The following is a 19,506-nucleotide window of genomic DNA, read 5'->3' as shown; positions in this document are numbered from 1 at the left end:
TTTCTTTGATCTGAAGTGGCTCCTAACTGGGTTAAGAAGCCTTGGGGTCTGAAGTAGATGTTTGTGGGTTTCATTTTTAGACTTATGTCTGAATCCAGGCAGTCCAGGTAGAGTTTCAGCTGAGATGGCACTTGACTAGTGCCATCTAGTGCCAACTAGTGCCATCTAGCTGAGGACTAGAGAACGAATCCTTTTTCAGTCTTGTATGAAAATACTACCTATGTGAAATAAACTGTTCCTTTTCAGTTTTCCATACAAATGTCAGTCTTTTTATATCCTTTTTAAAAATGAGTTACTATTGGTTGTCATTACATGCCTGAAGGATGTCCCTGTATGTCTTAAGACTGCTAATACCGAAGCAATTTCAAGAATAAGATGTACCCTAAAAGACTTTAAATAAGCAAATTTAATGTATAAAAAGCATCAATAAAAACATAAATGAACTCTGCTTTCCTCCAAGTGTAGCTATGATCCCTTTTTGGTCTATTCTCTTTTGTTTTGTTATTGTCTTACCAGTATCTCTTAAGTTGGTTAAGTGACCCTGACCAGAGAACCATTTCTGCATCAAGGAATTAGTAATGCACAGAGCAGTTAATCTGAGCTGTGGCCATGCTGGGGTGGCCTTCAGGGCTGTGCTGTGCTGTACAGACCCCTTGGCTGCCGGATAAACTCATTGGAACAGAAGAGCTGGTAGGCAGCTCCTCATGGCTGTAATACCACTTGTGTGTCCTTGCCTTTAGCTAAGTGTTCAGCAGATGTTCTCATGGCAATGTCCTTTTTGTTTGACAGCAGAGACAACTAACAGTTTTAAGAAAATCTGGTAAGAACTTGATGTGGTAATCTTTCCATGTATGGGCTCTACATGTCATGCTGCACCCTGGACAGAGGCTCATTCCCAGCACCCAGTGAGATGTAACATTATCCCCTGTATAGTTTCAGTTCTACCCTGTTGCATTTTAAACCCTATTTCACAGAGTCTGGGTGCCTTAGTACCACTGTAATGGAACAGCAGCTCATGGTGCAAAACAAGTAGTAATTTTTTGGGTAAATTCATTATCATAGCAAGCAATTTATGTTTGAACTTCAGCTAAGCAGTAGCAGTCTTTAAAGACTGTAAAACAGATTTAAGTTTCTACATGGATCAGTTTCTTGGAACTTCTTTTTCAGTACCTTTAGTAGGTATACTTTTTACATCCCTACAGATAACAGAAAAAAGCGGATTTTCAGGATTTCAGTGTATTGGTCCAGTGAGGACCATGCTTGGAGCATGACAACCTCTCCACTGGGACAGTAACTGTATGCCCCAAGCACCGTGGAATTCAGTGAGTCTCACATGTTGTCATTCAAGATTTGTTTATAGCCTGTGCCAGTTTCCCACTGTTAAGAAAAGAGCAGTTAAGGAAAAGTCATAAGAAAAGTCCCCAGTCCATCCAGAAATGATAAAGCCAGATTCTTAAAATATTTTATTAAAAAGTTAAAATCTTGTCGCTGATAAAAACTGTTATGACAGTTTGCCTGTAACACCTGAATGTGTAAAGCTAACACAATTCAGACAAAATTTGAAAATGAAGGGCATAAACTTAGAAGTAGCTTTGGAGTGGTTCTCCCAAAATGACTTCCAGTTGTTGAATTGTCTTCTGACATTGCTGTTCAACTTCTTCACATTCATCTAGAAAAAGAAATTGAGCAGGAATTAAGTAGAGCAGTGATTACAAGGCTACCCGAGGAAGGCTTCATCATCAAGGTTAGAACCATTCTCAAACATCATAAATGAAATTATTATTCAGAAATATTTTGTCACTGAACTAGGCAGACTCTTTCTACCAACAGTGATCTAAAACTTGCGCATGGGGAGATACGCAGAGGTTACAACACTGAAGAAACCACCGTAATTTAACTGAACTTCATGAGTGTGTTTGATATAATCCATTTTAGTTTGCATTTTGCACAGTATAAGCTACCATATACAAATTAATAAGATTTATATCAGTTATAACAATGAGCCTGTCTGAATCTTTGAAATTAGTCACCCTTCACTAACTAAAGCCACTTGAGAGTATTACCTTCCATAAGCTCAGCTAAGAATGGAATAGATTCTGGTAGCAGGACCAGGTAGTTCTCCTTTAGTTTTTGTGCAACTTCTATCAAAGCAAGCAGGGCGGCAAATCGGACCTAAACCAAAACAATTACATAAGGAAACAAACATTACAGTACAGTTCCCTGTTTTCCCCCACCCCTACTTTCTTTCCATTCATTATAAGGTTATAATCTTTTGTGACTGAAGGGGAACTGCTTTTCATCTAATTTAAATATTGACATCTGGCAAATAAAACATAATTAACATAACAGCAAATAAAAAACGGGTTGAAAGAAGTAGGCAATGTTGCTGGAAATTATTTGATATAATGGACTTTAACTTCCTGTCACAATGCCACTTCCACTCTTATCAGGGCTTAGCTGAGCACTGTGAAAAACCAAGTATACTCCCTTGGTATCTGTAACATGTCAACAGGAGAGTCTTGACAAAACTCTATGAACAGGTCTGAAAGCTGGTAACTGTCTTCCCATTACCCCTCTGGAGTGCCCCTGTCTTCGGATGCAAACAATTCTCTCTTATTCCAACAGATACCAAATCTTCAGAGAGCCCAAACCCCACAGTACGAAAGACATGGAATATTAACTGCTTACAGCAAGAGCAAAAGAGCATGTTGCACCCATCTCTACAGCTTGGAAGTACTGTGGTACAGCACAAGTATTTTAATTTAGGCTACTATTTCAGCAGTGACTTGGTTAATTCACTTCTGACTTTGGGAGCACTGTTCCCACTTTCTAGCATGACAAAGAAAACCAGATTCTGATGGCTCCCAACCTTAGAAGAACTGTGCCTTGTCTTCAGCAGGATCTGGTAGTTCAGTGGTTTCCAAAGAGAATCATCTGCCATTGCCACTGAAAACTGAGCTATGCAGGGTATCAGGTGTGCTGTCACTCTTTCCTGGAACTTCTCATCTCCTCCAAGCACATTTTCTAGCTGTGGAAGTAAAACACATCCAGGCTCAGATAAACCCAGCCAAAACTACCTCTAGCTTTGGCTTTTAGGTACTCCAGAATTAAGTCAAAGCTCATCAGTGGGAGTGCACTGGTCTGCAAGAGCTCAATAAACATGCATGAACCTTACAGAATGAAGACATTTTAAAAAAGGATGCAAAAAATCAGTAATTCAGAGCCTTAGGCAAAGAAACAATATTGTCTGTGGCTCAAAAACTATGAACTAATCCCCCCATTTTAGGTAAGGGTAACTGACCTAAAAGATGACTGACACCTGATTTTTTTTTTTTTTTTAAATTATGGGGGAAAAAATTAGCTATGAATAGTTTCTATGGATTTGTCAATACCTGATCGACCAGAGGCTGCATCAAGGTTTCTGCTCTTTCTTTACTCAAGAACTTCTGGGTGTCAAACAGGAAGAGCTTGTGCAGACAGTCCATGGTGTACTGCAACAGGAGACAGCTCTTTTCTGTGTTATTGTCAGAGTCAAAGAAAGCTTCATCTACACAAGAGCCAAGGAGAAGAAAAAAAATATCATTTACAGAATGAAAACAAAACTTCCCACAAAACTGCAGGACAGAAACATAGCTAGTCTGTCAATGTAGCTAAGGGATGCACTACATAGCAATGATGTACTCATCACTCATAACAATAAAGAGGATGTGATACATTATCTGCCTTTAAGCTACTGCCCCAGCAGGTCTGCTACTGATGGAAATAAAAGAGAATAGCCACTGGCTACAGGAGAAGTGCTTGGCAGTTCCTGTGGATATGGAGAATTTCTTCAGGTCACTATAACTGGGATGGGCAAAATTTCCCACAGAAAATAACAACACTTATTTTTGCCCAAGAAAGCAGAGGAGTCTAGATACACCAGGCAGCATACAAGAGAAGTCAATGAATGAAAAAGAAAAAAGTAAAAAGAGAAACCCTCTTTCTACACAATTTCACACTCAGGGAACTCACTGGGGCTGACACAGAAAATTTTCATTTGGTCTCAACATTGTAATAGCAGCCCCCATGCCAATGGATAAAAAACATCCTTTGGTTCCATCACAGAAAGATTTCTCATTTACCAGAGGAAGAAAAAAGAGAGAAGTGAATTGTGTGTGCTGTAAAATAAATCCTGTAAGACTAAAATTGCTGCAATTAAAATTAGCCTCTCAGCAATCAAAACTAAGCCTCTCTGTAGCCAGTAACTGACAACCTACCAGTTTTAGAAATGTTGACCTGGTTCAGTGTCTCAGCAAACGGCTTCACTAAATGACCAGCAAAGAGGGTGAAGAGACCCTTGAGCTTGTCTGCGATGCAGTCTGCAATTCGGTGGAATGTCAGCAGCCTGTCTCTCAGGGTAGCCTCTGTTTTGGACCAATCAAAGAGCTGAAAGTGAAAGGCAGATTAGCTGTTTCTGTGCACTGAAAACACAAACATGCAGATTAATTACATTTAGACTTCTTACCTTGAAGAAGAGGGGCCTGAAAGAAGCCTCGGAAAGTTTCATAACCATACTGATTAGACAGTCAATAATGTAAGCCTCTATCTTACCAACTTCCTCTAAGTCATCCTAGAAAAATCAGAAAACATAATTCTAAGTTTGAAATGTAAGAATTTGAGCTTTCAAAGCACAGTTCAATTTTGTCTATTTCAGACAAAATACTCAACTACCATGTTTTCCACCAAAAAACCAATTTGGAACAGAATATCTGATAATCAGAATTTCAGAGCACGTGTACAATGGAATCTACTGATCTTAAACAAGTGATGGAATTGGCATGTAGAGAGGTGCAGCTGCTGCTCATCCTCCCAGACAAGCTACCTCGGTATGCTCTGCTCGGAAGTCCAAGACTTTCATGAAAAATGCTGTCAGTTCAGGCTGATGGGAGATCAGGTGCTCCTTCTGCATACCAGCAATGTGCTCCTTCAAAATGTTCATAAGGGGACCCAGACAGTTCTGCCAAAACAAAAGCAAAGCAATGCAAAGGCAACTGCGATGTTGACAGTAACTGAAAAACATAACTAGGGAATTGGATTTATGTAATTGAAATACTGTTGATAAAATAAATAAGCTTTTTCTCCTGTATTTTGGGGGCTTAAGTTAGTAGGATTCCTGAAAAGCATTTTGTCTACCCTCTGCCATACTGGAGGAAATTCTGACTCACTCATGTCCCTAGCACATAAATGATGTCCTTTATGGGATGGGATGATCTCCCAAGCATTCATCATCTAACACGCAAAGGACAATAAACTGCTGGATCTCTTCCAGATCTACCTTTCCTGAATCACTGCAGAAGTACAAAAAGCCCCAGAGATCATAATATAAAGACTATGGCAGATTTGGGAGGGATGGCGTTCTCTTCAGAGCAGCTCACATGGTGCTGTGCTTTAGATCTGTGACCAAAACAATGCTGATTACACAGCGGTGTTTTAGCTATTGCTGAACAGTGCTTGTGAGACTTCCTTTGTTTCTCACTCTTCAGCCACAGCGAGTGGGCTGGCAGTGGCCAAAGCGCTGGGAGGGGACACAGCTGAACCAAATTTTGGCCTGTTTGTTTCTTTTTATCTTCTCCTTTTTTATCACAGTACTGAAGGATGAAAAAACCCTTACCTTGCGGGTATGCAGCACTTCACTGTAACACTTGGTAACTGCAGGCAGGAGTATTCTGGGGGCCAGCCTTGTCGCTAGGATGGTTTTCAGTGCTGCTACACGGACACTCATCTGGGAAGCAGGACCGAACTCGGCCACAATCTTTTCCAAGCGGACAACCTGTGAGGAATTCCAACAAAAGTTAGGCCTACTTAGCAATTTAAGAACTTACTTTATAGTAGCTGTCTGCTTCAAATGTCATACAAGAATTTTGCTGTTTGTAACCACTTGGAACACCTTACGTTAAGCTGTGTACAAAGCCTCACTTGTCTTCAAGACAAACACTTAAAATGTCCATAGAATGACTCCAACAAGAGTGTCAGATACACATCTGAAGAGACTGAATATTACAGAATGATCTTTTGTGATTAATCTCCGTTTTCAAAGAGGCAAAATACAACCTATCTGAGGACGGAGAAGGAGATGCTCTTAGGCTCTCCATCTGAGCTATCTGCATAAGAAAGTGAGTAGAAGAGTAGTAGGTTATGAGCTTTCACACAGTTGGCACACACTCCTACTTCAGTTTCAGAGGAAAAAAAGTCATCTCTCCAGTTTCTGGAATCTGGGCATGTCTTGTCCCCCCTTTACACACCTGTAGGAGTCACAGAGCTCACCTGCAACAAGCACTCCAAAAGGTAAGGACTAAGGAAGTGTGGCAGTGTTTCTGCAACCTTTAGCAGAGCAGTGATGGCACTCAGCAGGTAAATCTCATTGGAGACCAGCTCCTTCTTACTTTTTAAAGTCTTCAGGAGTGCTGGCATCAGCCTGTGAATAACCAAATATAAACAGAGAAAGGTGAAATAACTGACCATTTGGAGGTATGTTTCCAACCAAATAAATCCATCTCTTAAGCCTGCAGGGACAATTTTCAAAAGAGTTTTTTCATGCACATTTGAGAAAAATCAGTATTCTGGGCTCATTGTCGTATTTTATTTTGAAGTTAATGAAGGATATTAGACTTAGAATCACAGAATGGTTTGGTCAGAATAAATCTTTAAAGATCATGAAGATCAACACCTTTCACTCTATCAGGTTACTCAAAGCCCTATCTTTAGTTTAAAAATTTAATGACAGAGATTAGTATTTGTAAAGAAATGAAACAGTCTTTTGAATAGGGAGAATAAAATAATGTAGCATGAAAGGTTTTCAACTGTACTCATTCTCATGTTTTTAAATGCTATCTGTTCTACAGAAAAAATACAGACTGTGGTCTGTTTTTTCTAAAGCCATAAAGGTTGCCTCTCTTGTGACAGCAGCAGACTCCATAAGGAACTCTACTGTGCATTATAAAAGTCTTGCAATTTTCCCCACTAGTTTCTTAGTTCTACGACCACAAAGCACCTTCAAGCATTAGAAATACTTTTATTCTTGTCTGCACAAAACACACACAAGGCAGACAGCCTTCATCAGCATTCCTTCAGTAATGCTGATGAACAATTTTGGTGTAACTAATTCTTACGCAGCTGGTTCTGTTAAGAAGAACCTAACAGTACCTTGGAAGCTGAGGTATTGCTTGGGCTTTCAGTGTACAGGTGACTTCAGCTATACAGAGCAAAGCACTTCCCATCACATTTTTTTCCTCCTTCTCTGAAGAAATGAGATCAATGGCCATTTTCAGAACAGGCACAAATGGCGCTGGATTTTCTGTGCCAAAACCTTTGCAGAGCAGCTTGAGGCTGAACAAAGCAGTCTGCCTATTGATGGCTTGCTCCTCCTCTTCCTCCCTTCTTTTGCACTTGACAATGGCAATGAGCTCAGGAACCAGCTCTAAGAGCTGCAGGATCTGAGAGGACAGGAGAACACATCAGATATTCAGTTAGAAACTCAGGACCTGCAAGGTAGCTGTGGGCAGGGACCTTCGTGTCACTGCTCAAGAGCCCTTGCCAGGCCCAGCACTTGGCATCTTTACATGAGGTCAAGCACTTGCACATCAATCTCTCTCTGGGTACTTTTGTTAAAGGAAGGGTTTAACCCCTTTGCCTCACCTGGCTCTTCTGCCACTTGGTGCGCTGCTGCACCTTGTTGTTCAGGAGGTCCATGGCCTTGCGTCTCACCGACGGCAGCTGATTCATCATCAGTCCCCCAATTACAGGGATGAAGGTTTCTGTTGGCAGTAAGGCGTTGACCTACAAGAACACAAACAAAACAATACCACAAATGCTTTTGCATGCACTGTGACATGGCAGCCTCCTGATAAGAGTCTCTTCAACTTCCTTCATGGGTTTCAGGATCAAAGAAGAGAGGACAAGCCAGCAATGCTGTATCTGAGGCATGCAAAACAACAAAGCAGGTTCCAGCTAGTCTGTGTTCACTGGCTGCTAAGCAGCCATTATCCACCAGCTCTGAGATTTCCTCAGCAAGTCTTTTTGTCTGCTCTCGTGAGCTATCCCTCTTTACCCAAAATAATTCTGTCAATGCCTCTGCATGTACATCATGAAAACTGGAATATGCTTTAGAGGTAAAAAAAATTCCAACAAGATAGCCACTCAAATTATACAAATAAATTACTAATCAGAAAAAATAGTAAGATGAAAACTGAAAGGATTTAATTTCATGTAGAAATAAGCAACAGCATTAGCTAAGTCATTTTATGAGTTAACAGTGAGAAATGCTGCCAAGAGCCATTTTTCTCCACCAGATAAAGTGAAATGACTGCTTACAGCCAGTAGAATATTAAACTAAATGAAACAAGCATTCCTGATTTTTGTTCTGCTTGTCCTAAGGAGCTGTTAGCTCTAGTTATTCAAGTTGTTACCCGAGTTTAAACATTGATGTACCAGGCTGCAGACCATCTAATGAAATATCGTACTAATTCAGCATGAAACCCTATGAAGTTTATAATCATATTAACAAGCAAAAGCAGCAATGTCCCAGTGCTAACTTGGGGGCTAGTGAGACATACTTTATCCAGCATATCATAGCTCTTGCTAAGCAGCACCCTCCAAAATTTGGCCGTTGGTTTGTCCACATTTCCTTCCACTGAAGATGCCACAGTGTTTATGTAGTGAAGAACTTCTTCTAACAGCCTAGACAGAAAGGAAGTAACTTTTAGCAAGTAACAAGGAAACTAAACAAATCCATTGCCACTGGAAAGCATAAAATCTCACACGACAACAAAAATACAAGGAAACAAAACAGAAAAATTTAAAAATGAGCATTCATGGAACACAGCATTTAAAATAAATCTAACACCTTATTTCTCTTGGAACGAACATAAAAGCTAGGCCTCTGCAAAAGAAACTCTCAATTTCCTATCACTGTCTTTTACAGCACAATGGCTACAACTGTGATCTTTGATTACTGGTGCTTACAGCAATACAGAGGCACCCATGAACAAGATCCATTTTTTTTCTACCAATGAACCAGTATATTTTGCTAAAAATCTGGAATTCCTTTAATGATTCAGACACGAATGGCATGACAGTTATGTCCAAGCATGTAAATAACCTCTATCAAAAATACAGAAAAAAAGTGGATATTGGGTAAAGCAATCTTTCAGAAATCAAAAGTTTCACATTCCATTAAAAGAAAAAGCCAAACCAAAACCAAGTAACTTGCACATAATAAATACTGCTTGCTGCAGAGGACATTTAAAAAGTATCATTAGCGTGAAAGATATTCTAATGGCACTACACTTTAAAGATATTCCTGGGCTGCAGTAAAAGCTAAGAATAGGAGTAGGGCATATTTAAAACATACCTCTGTTCCAACTCCTGCAGCACTTCCGGTTCTTCATATTCAACTATCTGGTTTAAAAAGCAAGAATGAAAATATGAAACTTACCTCCTCTCATTAAACTAAAATGCCAGAATACAAAAATTTCATTTTTTTGAATCAAATGACCACTGACACAATAATTATGAGTCCCTACACTTGTATTTAAGCCATCATTCTGGAAGGAAATCTGAGTACCTTGGGCAATGCAATCACATTAACAAATACATTTCATGCTGGTGGATGGTTTTCAGGTGAAAAACTGGGACTACCAGCTACAGTCAGAGCCTAAAATTCATAACATTTTTTCTTTTCAATTAACAGCATGAATCCCATGCCAAATTTGGAGTTATACAGGCTGTGAGTGAAATCCCAAGCTCCATAAAGCCAGTGGGAATACACTGGGAGCAGAATTTCACTTGGTTACCTATGCATCAGTCACAAAAATGGAGACTATCTGGAAAAGCCTTAATAAAAAATAAGTAACATTACTGAGAGGTTTCAAAACTGTGTCAATAAAGGTGTCAGCAAGCTACACTGGACAGCGCCACCCCTTTGAATACCACGTCATACTAAAAAGTAAATTACGTCTCAGATATTACAATATGGCACAATCACTTACTGTGATCAGTCTAGAAGCACACTGCAATTATTACCTTTTTCACAAAACTCTGAGAGGACAGAAGCTGTGACATGAAGGAGACTGACAAGAATTTGAAATGCCGGAGTTGTTTGTCAGAGTGAGACTCCACATTAAAGAGCTGTCCATCCTGATTTTTTGGCTTTGTCTTACATGTTCTTAACTTTTTTGTCTCAGGATCATCTGTTGAAGACACTGACAAAACAAATTTGCATCCAAGAAAAAAAAGATACTTAATTTCTGATCACAGAAACAAAGTAAAATTACAGTTGTTCAAAGCCCCATCCAGCCTGGCCGTGAACACTGACAGGAATGGGGCACCCATCACCTCTCTGGGACACTTGTTCCAGTGCTTCCCCACTCCCAGAGTAAACAGTTTCTTTCTTATATCTAGTTTGAATCTATTCCATTTTAGTTTAAAACCACTACCCCTTGTCTCTTGTATTAGGAAGGTTTACGTGCATTTGCTGTCTCTATTTTGTCGTTACCTTCTTTATTCTCTGGCAGCTCTGTCAGATATTGGATTATCTTCATCATGCTCTGGAACTGCAAACGTACATTAAATTCACAGCAGATGGAAATCCAAAATTCAGTGTCTGCTTCCAGAACATTATCCTGTTAATGGTTCAATAAAAAAAGAGAAATATTTCAAGAATTAAGAAAGATTATTTCTATCAATACTAATAAAAATACTTGAAAACGCCTAAGTGGGCTTGTGAAAATATCATGCTGATCTGGACACCTCCAGGATTAACAGCAGTGGTAAAAGCAGCAAGCCTTTGGAGAGAAAATAGGTCCAGAGGGTAAAGAGACAGATTAAACTTTTGCAATAAAGACTATCTTCTCACCAATGTTCATTTAATAATTCTTTCTGCTTTCCCCATAAACTATGCTCTCACCTAATCTCAGGGCCTGCCTACACAAAAACTTAATAGGGTTTTCATCTTGATCTGTACAGAAAGAGTGGGTTTAACAAACACAGTTGAAGGAAAAAACCCGAACTTCATTACTACTGAAATACTACATAATTAGACTATCAGCTCTTCAGATCAAGGATTGCTGTACAATATCATCTGATCTATTGTTCAGGTTCCAGGACATAACACTATTGAATGTACAGTACAAGTCACAGCCAACATCACAATCAGGTTCTGCTGTAGCACAAATCCAGAGCTCACTACCTTTTCCAGCATAACTTGGGCCTTATTGAGAACTTCCCTAAAAGCAAGATCAAGAACAAAAGAGATCAAGCTCTCAGTGAAAAAGCTGACCCCTCAGCCTGCTAACCTTTTCTGTGCTTAGTGTTACTATCACAGTTTTGGTCACGTACTGCTCAAAGAGCAGCACCAGGAGAACCCAGAGGAATTTGTCTCCTCCCACAGTAGTGATCAGCTGCGACAGGATGGGCAGACGCCGGTGCTCCGGCACGTGGGGCAGGGCATCCACAAACACACGAATGATCTTGGTCACCACCTCCTCCACGCTTCCCGAGGACTCTGACAAGTCACTGTCTTCAGCCTGGGCACAAACACAGCAGTTCAGACAGGTTACTTACTGCAGGTGAGTACAAGGCCTTTCTTGCAACTTCAGAAAATAAGAGAAAGCACTAAGTGCCAGACAACAGCATCGTCAAATGCATAACCTCAATGAAAATGTAAGAGTTCCCAAGTAACATTTTAAATCCCACAGTTCTTTTCAGTGTTACAGGAAGATGCTTCAAATAAAATTTATAAAAAGGAAAAAAAAAGGAAAAAAAGAGAAAAAATCTACTTGACATCAGCTGAAACAAGACATTTTCAAGAGAAAGCAAAGCCACATCCTTCAGAAAACTTTGCCTGAGTTAGGGTCTTAGATTCAAGGGCCTAGGTAAAATAATATACATGGGCTACATGGTCTCAAGTAACATTAGTCTCTTACCACATGTAATAATCATATGCAACAAATAATTTGTCACAGAAACTTGTGTGGGCTGCTAGGAAAGTTTTAAAAGAAAAAAATTAAATTTTGTCTCTCTATTTATATAACAGAGAACTGTAAGAGGATGAAAAATGTGTACACATATAACTAAATATAGTCTGGGAAATCCTCAGCCCATTACTGAAGACTTTTTTTTTCCCCAATTCATTTTTACATTACATTTATACATCATGTTTCATGTTTAAATCTAATTATGATCAAGTATCAACACTTCTTAGGTGCAAGTGAAATCTGATTAAAAAAATGTTGATTTGAAAAACAAGGATCTATTTTTGTTTTGGTTTATATCCATTTATCTAAAAGGTCCAGGAAAAAGCAAGAAAAGCCCCCCAAACACCAGCTGGAAGAATAAAAGCACTTCCACTTCTTTCAGACCACATCTACTATTCCTATAACCATGGCATATTATAGGACTAATAACCAGCTTCTTTCTTCCAGTGGTTCCTCTACTGAACTTGCCTGCTGTTTTTATGACAAAAAGCTTGAACTTAAAGTATGTTTCAGGTCCTCTCCACATATAGTTGTGGTAATTTTGGCTAAACCATTTAAAAAGTGCAGAAACTCAAAAGACTGAAAAGAAGCAACAGTCTGATGAACTTGGTGGGAGACAGAGGAGTCTGAACTACATTATATTACATACAATTTAATGTCTATCAAAATAATCCTAAAGTAGGTGACAACTCATTCTACCATTAATATTGTAAATAAAGTTACTTAATTAATAATCTTTTCATTAAGTAGATATATGTACCTGTATAAGAGCAGGAATAACCATCTGCACTGTCTTGTTAATGACTTGGAAAGTGTAGGTATCATCCAGACGCAAGACATTTGCTCCCATGAATGTAAAAATGGGCATAATGTTGTGAAGAACTTTATCCTGGAAGAGAACAGATGAAACTAGTTCATGCTGCTGTGCACATTTTACCTTAAAGTGTTTCTAATTCCCACAAATCAAACTAGATTCCTATTAAAAAAAAAACAAACCAAAAACCAAAAGAGAATCATGATTACCTTTAAAAATCTCCCTAAATGAGTTCTAAATGGATACTGTCCCTTAATGCTACTTACTGTGTGATTGGTAGATTAATTAACATTATTTAGAAACCAAGACACACATCTAAGCAAGTAATTAGAGTGGAAATTAAGCGTTTAGTGTGATAAAACACCTTGTATCCTTCCACTCAGTTCCAGGTGAACACAAGTAAAACCAGCTATGAGGAAATCTGCAGAAGCACAAATGTGGTTGTAGCACAGATTCCAGTGATTTTCCCACACATCTTTTTTTGTATCTGTAAAACATCTGCAATATCCACAATCATACAGTGTAAACTAACCATACTAATTTCAATTTCTGGCTTTTTGAGGGCCTAGACTGTAATCATAGTAACCAATTTTAAGAAGGCTGTATTAGAGGTGCCACCTAGCTCAAATGTTAGTTTCCTAGATTTTGCCAGGAGTTAGAGCAATAAATTATAGGTATATTTTTCATTTAGCTTTAGAAACTGGAAGAAGTGTTTTAGATTTTAAAAGTGAGATGAGGTGAATACAAAAATGTTTCCTTCTATCTGACCTTGAAAAATTTTTAAGAGCCAATATTAATGTAAAATAAATGCCTGGTTTTATAGCAGGTGATGGCAGTAAGATGGAAACAAAAACCCAAAACAATAAAACTACAAAAACCTCCAAAGATATATCAAAAACATCATAGTTCCGTCTTTTGGAAAACATGCTACCTTTCCAAAGGTGTGGAGAAAATACTGAGGTGAATATAAATATGCAAACTGAGTTTGATACACCTGGATACATTTTGCTGGTTTAGAGTTTCAAAGCAAAAGAATCTTAGAACAGTGTACAGTCAAATTTCAGTCCATACAAAGAAAGGCTTGTTTCTTGGTCAATTAAAATCCAAAAAAACCCAGTTTTATTATTAACTACAATTACATTTTCCAGTGTTGTACAAGATAGGAACTTGTAAGAACTCATGTGCTAAAATGGACCAGGTGTTTTCCCTTTTTATATAAAAAAGCAGGAGAAAGAAGAGACAAGGCATGACAACTGTGACCACAGTGGGAAGGTGAGGCAGGGCTGGTGTCAGAAAGTTTCTTCCATTTCTACTGCACTCCACTGTGAGCCACAAATGGCTGGTGACCAAAGCATCAAGACAGAAGTTGGTTTTCAACTAAAATGGAATAGAAAGCCCTAAAAGAGCAGGAAACCTGTCCATTTTGCCTCTGGCTCCTTTTCAGGAAGTTTTTCCCCACAGAGCCGATCTGTATGTTCTTCACTCTACTCAATACTTGGATATCAATGAGAAAAGCCGACGCATAAATTCCAGGTCTTACTTACAGGAAACATTCCAGCAACTGCACCAAGGAGCAGCAGGGCATGGTGGTGTGTCTGGGGCATTTTAGAACTCCTGATGCACTGAACTATCAGTTCCACATTGAATTTTTCTTTGTCCAGGATATCTGCAGGTAAAAATATTCATTGATTAACACATTAAATGGCCAACCATGTAGGAATAAACAGTACACTTAAGCACTGTTTTCAGTTTGCAAACCATACCTAATGCATCTACAAAAAATTATTAGGAAGGCAAACTTGTATACCCTCATAGAGGAATCTCTCTCTCCTCAAAAAAATAGTGTAGACTGAGGAAGAAAACCAAATTGAGACCATTGTTTTAATGCTGACCTAGCGAGAGAATTACCAAGGGATGAGTCTGGTGATTTTTACCTGCTGGGACCTTGCCACCATCTGAGGACAATTTCTGACAGATGTTCAGCAGACAGCTGAGGATCAGCTGCTTTGTATATTCCATATTTTCTTCTTTTGATGCCCTGGGTTCCAAACACCTATACATTCATGAAAAAAACAGGATGGAAAAATCAGTGACCAAACTGATTAAGCTACAAATAAGCAGCTGCAATTTTAATTCCATGTAAATTCTAAACTGAGGCTTCCAAAAAAGCCTTTGCCCAAAGATTGGGTAAAGTAATAATAAAAGACATTTATCAAAGCTGCCAAAAACTTAAGTATAACCTGGACTATAAATGCCAGTCTATGTCTTAAGCAAGTCATAAGGAAAGAAAGACAAACACCTCATGTACATATAAACTTTCCTAAGTGTCTGGATATAGGGCTGTCAGGAAAAACAATAGTTTCCTTAGATTGCACTAGACTAAGATTGTTCCACAGTGTGCTGGGAAGAACTTAAAAGCTTAGAGAATTAGCTCTTTAGCTAATTAACTTTAGCTCTGCTAAAGACACGAGTCCTGCCAATTATCCCAATTTTAGGACAGGTATCATCCTGCTTGGCATTCCCAAGCCCTCTGCCCAATGACGTTTTCACACAAGAGAAGCTATGCATCAGAAGAATCTTACTGTTTCAAAGAGAAAAAAAATCATAATTAACTTCCCATTCCCCTCCTCTGACTGGCCTAAAAGAAGTTCAGCTGAAAAAGGCAAGCTAAGCTACAAGACACGACAACAAAGCTGAGCCCATATTGCCATGTTTAGGGTGCCTGCTGCAGCAGAGAAGGCTCCAGGGCTCTGCGTTACCTGCTCAGGAGGTTGAAAAGTACAGGTACCAATGCCTGCGGATGCCGAAGCTTCTTCTTATGCTGCAGTAACTCCAGAATAAGCATCACCCTCTGCCAGCTGGAGTCACTTGTTTCTGGTGCCAATTCTGTATTTTGAGGCTTTCTAAAAACACAAGACAATCAATCATGGATTTTCAAAGAAAATGCTACAGTGCTTCAGGAAACACACACACACAGATCCAACTAAAAAAAGACAATTTTTCTTTCACATAGTGTTGTATGTCCTTTACTGCTGCTCCCTGGATGGGTGGCAGTATGTGGGCTTTTTATTGAAGCAGCAAGACATTTTAAACAAACACCAACAAAAAAAATCAGACCGAACTTGAAAAAACAAGTGTTTCTTGGAAACACTTCTGGAAGTGGGGGAGAAAAAAAAGAAAAAAATCTGTTAGGTAACTGTCCAAATGATGATCTTCTTGCCATCCAGGAAACTTGCTTCTCTGGAACTACTAGTGGTTAACACACTGACTGTGCAGGCAACGGGATGCTTGAGCATGTGTGTTTGTAAACTGTGACAGGTACAGTTTACAGATGGATCAATCTAATGGGTGATGATTATTCAAAATGGTCAAATGAAGGAAAATTTAAAAAGTTATTCCAGGTCAAACCAGGAAAATTACCTCAATATCCTGTTTCAATATGGTTGAAAGAATATTTAAAGAGCCTAAGTACAGTGAACAAAACAGTTCCTTATGAGAATGAAGAAAAGAAATAAGACAAAGATTTAAAAATTAGTGATTACATTACCACCTTTTTAGAAACAAAATACTGTTTTTCAGTCAACTAATGAATATTCTGATGAACATCTGTTAGGTTTCAGCCAAGTGTGTGTAATTTGCCCATGCATCTCTATTTAAAATTAACCTTACTATTAACAAAAATGAATCTTGTCAACTGTGTCAAGATTCTGTAACAGCAACTGTAATAGTCAATATTAAATATACTGGATTTTTTAATATATTTTGACTGTTATTTCCATCAGTTCTCAAACAGTGACATGAGATGTCTTTCCCATGCCAAAAGTAGCTTGGATTTATTTTACTGTGAAAAGAAGAAATAGTTGCTTGCATTTTCAGTACAAACTATGCAACATATTAAGACATGTGGTGTTTTCAAACTTCACAGATAATACTTGTGGGTTTCTAGTTACTTCACCTCTGTTGCTGCATTTTCTGCCTTCTAGTCTGTTGAACAGTGGCCAGACTTTTGGTTTTCTCAGGAGGCTCCAGTTCTCTGACAATCTGCTCAGCACACACTGTAATCTGAAACAAAACAATAACAATGCAAGCACCAATGAACAATTTGTCACATCACATATCTGTGCCCTGCCTTTTTAAAAAACATATCCCTTTCGTGCACATATGGGTATATAATCCACATATTCCTGCCATATCCCAGAAAATGAAAACCAGTGCAGCAGAAAAGAAGTGACTTCTGCTGAATTCATTCACATAGTGTAGTAAATGACTGATAGGTGGCTATTAAGAAACACCTTTTAAAAGCAGTCATTTAATACAATTTTCATGCCATTAACACTATTCTATTATTTGACAAAAAGCTTCCCATTCCTTTCCCACTATAAATGATATAAACAACAAGTGTTACTGAATGTAGGTGACACAAAATCACATTTTGTTTGAACATACTTCTGTGTTCTGGAGGTTGCCACTTACCCCTTTAAACACACTGCTGATTGTCTGGGCACAAAGTGGGTTCTTACAGTTTAAGAGTAAGTCAAACAATACTTTTAGCAGCTTCTGTTGCACCACTCCATCTGACACAGCTGCAAAGAATGGCTTAGTAATCTACAAAAGGGGCAAAAAAAGGATGCAGAGAGGTTTACTTTAAGAGGGTAACAAAATCACAAGGTGTTGAATGAATATATGCTGGATTCTGTATGACACACCCCATCATGCAGTACTGCAAAAACCTGCATATTAACTATGTATTTGTATATATCCAGGAATCTTAAAGATGTGGATCACATACATTGGAATACCCAACAGACAAACTGATTTCTGAAATTTTTCTCATGACTGGTGTGGGGCACAAACTTGCTGTTGCCAGCCTTTGGGAAGTACATGCCAACACCTGGCCAACATAGGCCCGAATTTGCAGCTTCCTTCAAATTAACCTATTTCTCACCCTACTGCATTTTATTCACAATTTTTCTTCAGATGAAAAACACTAAGTGAAGCTCTTGCCTGACCAACAAAAACCTAAAACCTGTGGAACAGTAGTATCTGTAACGATACAGAAACTCATCTGTGTGCAAATACAGTACTGCTATTTTGTGCTTGTCAAAAAGGCAAAAAACAAAGCAAGCAGCAATATCTCCTTCTGATAATTTTAAGAGTTCAAGTTTTGCAGCCTGTTTAGATGCTTCAAAGACACTATGGGGACACTAAAATCTTGTAGTAAAAAAAAGACAGGTCGAGAGCTATGGACTCCTCCACACAGAAATAACCTTGTAAATCCAATCACAAACACTGCTAGCTGCTTCAAGCATAAAAATAAATAAAAGGTATTTCATAAAGCCATACCTGCCCAAGTGCTGTGATCTGAAATGGTGGAATTTCTTCATATATTTTCTTGGCAGCATGCAGACTTTTGATAAATAAATCCAGACTCTGCTGATTCTTGCAAAGGAGGGTTGCTGAATATTCATTAAACTTTCCAAGGATTAGATGCAGGAGAATGACTTCATCTTTTAACATTGCCTCAGCTTTCTTAAAGACCTTCCCTAGCAGACGGGCTAGTGCAGGCAAGAGGTGAGAAAGAACTATCTGCAAACAGAGATAATGCATAAGAGAAGTTTTTATCCATTCTCAATTTAACAACTTTCCAATAGCACAGCTTCATTTTGCTGCAGCTTCCCCTCTCTCGTACCACACTGCACACAGCATTGTAGGCAACAGCTGTTCAACTGGAAAAATACAAGGCATAATATGAGACTACCTCAAGTACCTGCTCATCTTCTCCTTTGCTATTCTCATTTGCAGAACAGTATTTCATAATTTCAAAGTACAGAAGCAAGGTAATTTTTCCACCCATTTATGACTGCTGTTTTCCACAAAACCCAAATGTGAAGCAAAACTATTCACCCCTGCTATGCAGTTCACAATCTTTTCAAGACATATACAACTGAACAGAACATAAAAATTCAAATTTAATTCCTTTTTTTGAACTTTGAAGTCATATTTTCCAGCAGTTGGAGAATTCTGAATATGCTAGATAAGAGTAGGTTAATATATATATAAAAGAAATTCACAGTACTACTTAATACTTTGCAATTCTGTACAGAAAAGTATGTTCACTAACCAAAGTAATAAATTTCTTCTGAAATAGTATTTTTTAGTAATATCAAGGGAGCTTCTTTAAAAACTCCAATGCAAAATTCTGCAGCCATTACATTCCTGGAAAGAGCAAGAAAATGTTTTATGTTTCATTAAACCAAATTTTGCAGCTTTACTGCATATTATTGGAGGTGTCAACTTAATACCTAACAATCTAATATAGTATGGAATTATTTAACAGCATTATTACTAAATGAAATGTGATTTCAGCATTTCACTCTAGTGCAGAACTCAAAAGGCAACACTTACTTCACCATGGATTTCATGAAGAATTTTCATTAAGTTTCTTGCAATATATGATGGGAAAATAGGGTTCTGTACACAATCAAGTAAGTTTTCCAAAGATTCCAACAATTTTTTCTTCTGGGATTTCTGTTTTGGCTGTGTCTCAAGCTCCTCAAATAGAGTTCCCATAATCTAGTTCATTAGCAAAGTGAAAATTAAGTTATTTTCTTGCAATAAAAATGCCTTAAAACAGCAGTTATTTGATGCTTTCATAACACTGCAATTTAGATATAAGCAGAG

General features: G+C 38.4%; 1 protein-coding gene across 1 annotated transcript in view; it reads right to left on the bottom strand.

The window, feature by feature from the left end:
* Positions 1 to 1,437: 1,437 nt before the first annotated feature.
* HEATR1 (HEAT repeat containing 1) overlaps positions 1,438 to 19,506 on the bottom strand; it is a 34,793-nt gene continuing 16,724 nt past the window's right edge. The window contains exons 22-45 of the mRNA XM_012572573.5: positions 19,231 to 19,398; positions 18,169 to 18,411; positions 17,299 to 17,430; positions 16,781 to 16,887; positions 15,585 to 15,728; positions 14,760 to 14,878; positions 14,370 to 14,491; positions 12,772 to 12,900; positions 11,331 to 11,561; positions 10,532 to 10,658; positions 10,060 to 10,238; positions 9,389 to 9,435; positions 8,592 to 8,715; positions 7,675 to 7,815; positions 7,183 to 7,472; positions 6,304 to 6,454; positions 5,651 to 5,809; positions 4,862 to 4,996; positions 4,505 to 4,609; positions 4,257 to 4,425; positions 3,393 to 3,547; positions 2,870 to 3,028; positions 2,064 to 2,172; positions 1,438 to 1,669 (exon numbers count right to left, since the gene is read on the bottom strand). Coding sequence (XP_012428027.4) covers positions 1,581 to 1,669; positions 2,064 to 2,172; positions 2,870 to 3,028; positions 3,393 to 3,547; positions 4,257 to 4,425; positions 4,505 to 4,609; positions 4,862 to 4,996; positions 5,651 to 5,809; positions 6,304 to 6,454; positions 7,183 to 7,472; positions 7,675 to 7,815; positions 8,592 to 8,715; positions 9,389 to 9,435; positions 10,060 to 10,238; positions 10,532 to 10,658; positions 11,331 to 11,561; positions 12,772 to 12,900; positions 14,370 to 14,491; positions 14,760 to 14,878; positions 15,585 to 15,728; positions 16,781 to 16,887; positions 17,299 to 17,430; positions 18,169 to 18,411; positions 19,231 to 19,398 — 3,534 coding nt within the window. The 3' untranslated portion in view covers positions 1,438 to 1,580. The remainder of the gene's footprint in view (positions 1,670 to 2,063; positions 2,173 to 2,869; positions 3,029 to 3,392; positions 3,548 to 4,256; positions 4,426 to 4,504; positions 4,610 to 4,861; positions 4,997 to 5,650; positions 5,810 to 6,303; positions 6,455 to 7,182; positions 7,473 to 7,674; positions 7,816 to 8,591; positions 8,716 to 9,388; positions 9,436 to 10,059; positions 10,239 to 10,531; positions 10,659 to 11,330; positions 11,562 to 12,771; positions 12,901 to 14,369; positions 14,492 to 14,759; positions 14,879 to 15,584; positions 15,729 to 16,780; positions 16,888 to 17,298; positions 17,431 to 18,168; positions 18,412 to 19,230; positions 19,399 to 19,506) is intronic.

Source organism: Taeniopygia guttata, chromosome 3, assembly GCF_048771995.1.
Source record: "Taeniopygia guttata chromosome 3, bTaeGut7.mat, whole genome shotgun sequence".
NCBI classification, from domain to species: domain Eukaryota; kingdom Metazoa; phylum Chordata; class Aves; order Passeriformes; family Estrildidae; genus Taeniopygia; species Taeniopygia guttata.
This window is presented reverse-complemented; position numbering and strand designations above follow the sequence as displayed.